At 35.0% G+C, this 4,932-nt stretch overlaps 1 protein-coding gene across 1 annotated transcript; it reads right to left on the minus strand.

Moving 5' to 3' along the window:
* Positions 1 to 1,377: 1,377 nt before the first annotated feature.
* Positions 1,378 to 4,573, minus strand: LOC120262285 (oil body-associated protein 1A-like). The gene is made up of 3 exons (XM_039270378.1): positions 4,399 to 4,573; positions 3,153 to 3,556; positions 1,378 to 1,626 (listed from the first exon to the last, which is right to left on the minus strand). Exons 1-3 carry the CDS (start codon positions 4,521 to 4,523, stop codon positions 1,451 to 1,453), a joined length of 705 nt encoding a protein of 234 aa, XP_039126312.1. The 5' UTR covers positions 4,524 to 4,573; the 3' UTR covers positions 1,378 to 1,450.
* Positions 4,574 to 4,932: the final 359 nt, after the last annotated feature.

Here is a 4,932-nt window from a genome sequence, read left to right on the forward strand (position 1 = left end):
TAAAATAAAGTTTCTTCCACTTTTTGTTATTGTTATCCCCTTTGAGGCGATAGTATCTACTATTGCTTCCAGCATATCTTCTGTTTCATTCCTGGTGTACTTTCAAATAATTCAATCTTGTAATTACCACAGACACTTTTTTTTTTTTTTGGAATAAAATGTATGAACCACTAATTTATATGAATCATGACCACACTTTCATGTGTGATTGTTATTTGTTATTATATATAATTGAATTTGAACCTGCATAACATGTGTTTAGTTTGAATTTAGCATTCTAACCAATGCCAACAATCAGTGCGTAACATGCAAACTCCCGTGTGAGTACCAAAAGAGACTACACCATTTCCAAACCAATTCCAAACATGTTATGTGCTTATTGATCACTCAAATGAGAGGGAGCTGGAAAGGGTACAAGAAAGGCACATGCATGTAGTGGGCCTCTGGCAACCGCCGCCCGGAGGCCACCTCCACCACTACCGTCTTCAATGGCTGGAGAAGCGCCACCACCAATCGCCATTGTGCTCTTGACCATCGCACGAGCGGCCTTAGCATTACTCTCCGGCATCGCCTATCACCCAGCCGTACCACACCTCCTTGGCCTCTCCTCCTCCTCCTGTGTGTTAGTGATCTCCAGTTTCTTGTACAACACCGTCGGAGCCTGGATGACACTGCAATACACTGTAACTTAGCCATATGGTGCTTGCTGGCCTGGAAGAACCATGTTGCTCTTTATATGTGGTTAAAAGATGATGAGGCTTATTAGTGTTGGTAATGATGCCTTGTCTCATTATGTTAATGTGATGATTAGTTTAGTGATTGCTTTGATTATGAGAATATAGATAATGCTAATGATGCGGAGATTGCAAGTGAATGATTAGCTAGGAATAACTTTGATAATGCTTCTTTACTTTACTTGTGGGTTACTACTGATCTTTGGTGGTGCTCGCTACATGATGTATAGATATGGATGGATACACCACCAAAGGCAGGTTAGGTTAGGAGTTCTTGATCAGATCGCCAAAAGTGCTTGTTGTTCATTCTTTTATAGGTTTTCTAATCATCACTTGATGATTATTACAATGCTGGGTGCCACAAGCACTTTCGCCCCATTGTAGTGGAGGCAAGCCACATCCTTTTTTTCTTTTGGTTCATACTTTTCCTATGAAAATGGATAACAAACAGATGGAAGTGTTTCTGTGAATATGAATTTAGATATTTCACTTATGACTGATGTCAATATAAAACCGTGAAGTAAATATTGCATTTCTTCACTGCATCTACTGAAATTATTTAGAAATATTATATATATATAAGATTTCAATAGTCCGTAGTACACAGAGGTGAAGACTGATTTAAACAGAGTACTAGAAGAAACAAACATGTACAAAAGGACACACATAACATATTTATATTTATTTATAGTACTTTAATTCTCAAAACAAAATTCTCAAACAAAGATCCTGGGAAATGAATTAGACTGTGGCAAGTCAATATCTCTGAGCTCCAGCTTAAGGCCCTTGCCAGCTCCATTGGCTAAAGGATGAATCCCATGCTCAGGTCCAGACATGTAGGCTCTGTTCTCCCTCTCTTTCTCAAAAGAAATATCAAACCTATTCTCCACATCTAAGCACATACAATTAATGTTAACAGTAGTTATATTTTTAATGTGCATGTGTGTCTTACATAACAATATAGGTAAAAGTGTCCGTTTGATTTAATTATACCCTATACTCTTCTGGTACTTAAAAATCAAAAAAGAAAAAAAACTTTTTGAGTTGGGGGCTCAATCATGGGCTCATCCATATTTATTAATAAATAAATAAATTATTTAATAAACAAATAAATATTTAATTTGATTTTTTTTCTTTGATGAAAAATATGAATCCTAGAGGATGAAATAAAAGTGAGGATGTTTGATCCATGTGAAAAGAATTCCATGATAAAATCTAATTGTTACTGGCTTTTTATATATAATGCATAAAAGAGTGGTACTCCATTTCTGTCCTTGTCCCAACTCCCAACTCAATTTTCAATTTAAAAGGTGTCAACTCAAAAGATTGAAGATTATATTTAGGGTCAGTGATATATTCATATTTATAAAAAATTTATATATTTTTTGAATAATACTGAATATACCAACCATGCGTTACAATGAACTACATAGTAATGTAATTATACCGCCCATACATAAATTATGACACGCTTATCAAATGACTACTCTACCATGAAAACAATCATTCATTTGCTTTAAATATATGGGTAATAATTTACACATGAGACGAATTCTTAGAGGTCCTAGCTAAGTCAAAGAAAGCCATTAAACCCTAGGTAGTCAGAACCGGACCGGACTGGCCGGTCCAACCGGGTTGAACCGAACCCGGGCACTAGGCCGGTCCGATTCAGCTCAGAAAACCGGACAATGAAAAACCGGCCATGAACCGGGAGAGCTGCCCTATTCAACCGGGAACCGGATGAATCGGGCCGGTTCTCCCGGTTTTAAAACTTAATTAAAAAAATTAAAAAAACTAGCCTGATATTAGTAATATGAATATCTTATATTTATATCTAATTATCTATAGTATTATGAATTAATGATAATCTAATTAATAATTATCTTATGATTTAATGATTATTGATTAATGATTCATATCAACTTATTGATTATTAATCAAGCCTTCAAGCCTTGATGAGATTAATATTATTTAGTGTTTCATACCTTGATGAGATTAATATTATTTAGTGTTTCATATCAATTTAGTTTGAGTATGGAATCAATACTTGTTTGTTTCATAGGTTGAAAATTAATATATGATGTGTATTTGATTTAAAAATTAATACAATATTTAATGTATTTTATTTTATATTTTTATTTATTAAATCCGGTTCGACCCGGTTCAACTCCGATTGGACCTTTTGACCCTAGAACCTTGGCCTCCTCCCGTTTCGAAGGTTCGGTCCGGTTCTGACTACCTAGATTAAACCATAGACTAACTACAAACTACAAGAAATATAATAATAATAATATATATATATATATATATAATAAATGTACAACCTAAATCAAAATTCAAAATAAATAAATAAATACCCCAAAACAGCATGTATATATATATATATATATGATATGATAGATGAAAAGTCATATATACCTTTGGCAAGGTGGTCATAGAGCTGACCATCTCTAGTGAGAGCCATCATAATAGAAGGCAGGCCCAAAGGCAGTGCATCCCCACGGTCAACCTGCCAAAAATGGAAGGTCTTGCCGTAGGTCTTAACCACCTTCTCCAAATCCATGCGTTGGACGGAGAGTGGCAAGTCAGGCATGAAGAGCACCCCACTCTTCACTTCGTACTCATGTGAGTGCCACAATGGCTTCTCCTCCTCCGGCAGCGCCAAGAACAGCATTGGACTTATAATGTACTCAACTCCGATGAGTTTCGCGTCGGCTTTGCTACTATCGAAGATCAAACACTGCCTCACTTCTTCGTTCAGGTGAGCACAGTAGTGATGAGCTTCTACTTGTCTCGTCATGTCATCCGCGTAGAAATGGAACCTTAATTTGATCATACACACATATGTATTTTAATTATATTATATATGCCTGAAGTTAGTTGTTACTGTGAGTCAAAGATTATTAATTATTAGCTCATGAACAAAATTAATATATGTGTGTGTGTGTGTGTTTAATTGTGGAACCTTAATTAATTCGCTAGTGAGAAAAATTTTTAGAAGAGATTTTGGTAGTGTATATTGTATCATGCATGATCTCATATTTGTAGAAAGCATTAGCGAATTAAAAATTTAATATATTAAACTTGATTAATTAATTTAACCCCTCAAGTATCTCAGGTACATGTTCGCTGAGAGCTAAACTAGAGGCCCTGAAGGTAGATGGGTGAAGGTAATTAAAAACATGCTCATTATTCTTAACCGAACTCGATCGCTAGGCAAATTTATTCTTTCTTAAACTCATCTTGTCCTCCATAAACATGCGATCATAATTATTTTCATTTTTCCTAAAAACTGCATATATATATATTTAAAATTTGAACTGGAAACCACTTGCTTAAACTGGCTAAACCTCAATCACTCCCATGATATAATTTATTATGACTACATCTACATCAACCAAAACAAATAAATAAATGATAAGATCAAAATTATGAAGAAAACTATATAGTTCATGGACCATTTTATGGACAATTAGTGACTTTAAATTCAAGTTATAAAACTGAAGAAAACAACGAAGAAACAGAGTGAGAGACCCAGATATATATAACATATGCATGTTCGATCAAGATGGAAAAACTCATGAAACTAAGAAAGAAAACAAATGAACATAAATTTGACAACTAATAAGAATTAAATTAGTAGCTAAGTTTGTGTTACAATTACGCGCAGAGATGTTGATGTATTTGGTTGATGGGGGCAAAGCTCTGGATAATGCCTGTGGCGGTCTCTACTACGGCGGTGCCGGTTTCCGTTGCCTCGCCGGGGACTTCAACGTGGCTGCTGGCCATCTTTAGCTACTTCTTCTTTCTCTCTCTTTCTCTCGATCACGCTATTTTTGTTATCAATATTAATGGTTGGTAGATACATATACTAGTGTTGATGATGATCTATATATATATATTTTTATATATATTTAATTAGGATGGTATTTATAAAGAGTGAGCAGTACTAGTAATGGATAATATAATGGTACTTAGGTACTTGGCAGTTGGCACTAAGAAGGAGCTTCATCCATGCACGTCCCCACGTGGAGCTTTAACAGTGTATACGTGTTAACATCTGGGCCCTTTGAGAGTACACCTAGTCTCTGGAATTATTAACTAGGGACAAGGTTATTATAGTACACTTGGATGACTTTGCACTGCTGATGGGGTTGATAATAATAAAATAATAAAGTAATATTTTTTAACTTTTATA

The sequence above is a fragment of the Dioscorea cayenensis genome, chromosome 5 (genome assembly GCF_009730915.1).
Source record: "Dioscorea cayenensis subsp. rotundata cultivar TDr96_F1 chromosome 5, TDr96_F1_v2_PseudoChromosome.rev07_lg8_w22 25.fasta, whole genome shotgun sequence".
Lineage (NCBI taxonomy): Eukaryota > Viridiplantae > Streptophyta > Magnoliopsida > Dioscoreales > Dioscoreaceae > Dioscorea > Dioscorea cayenensis.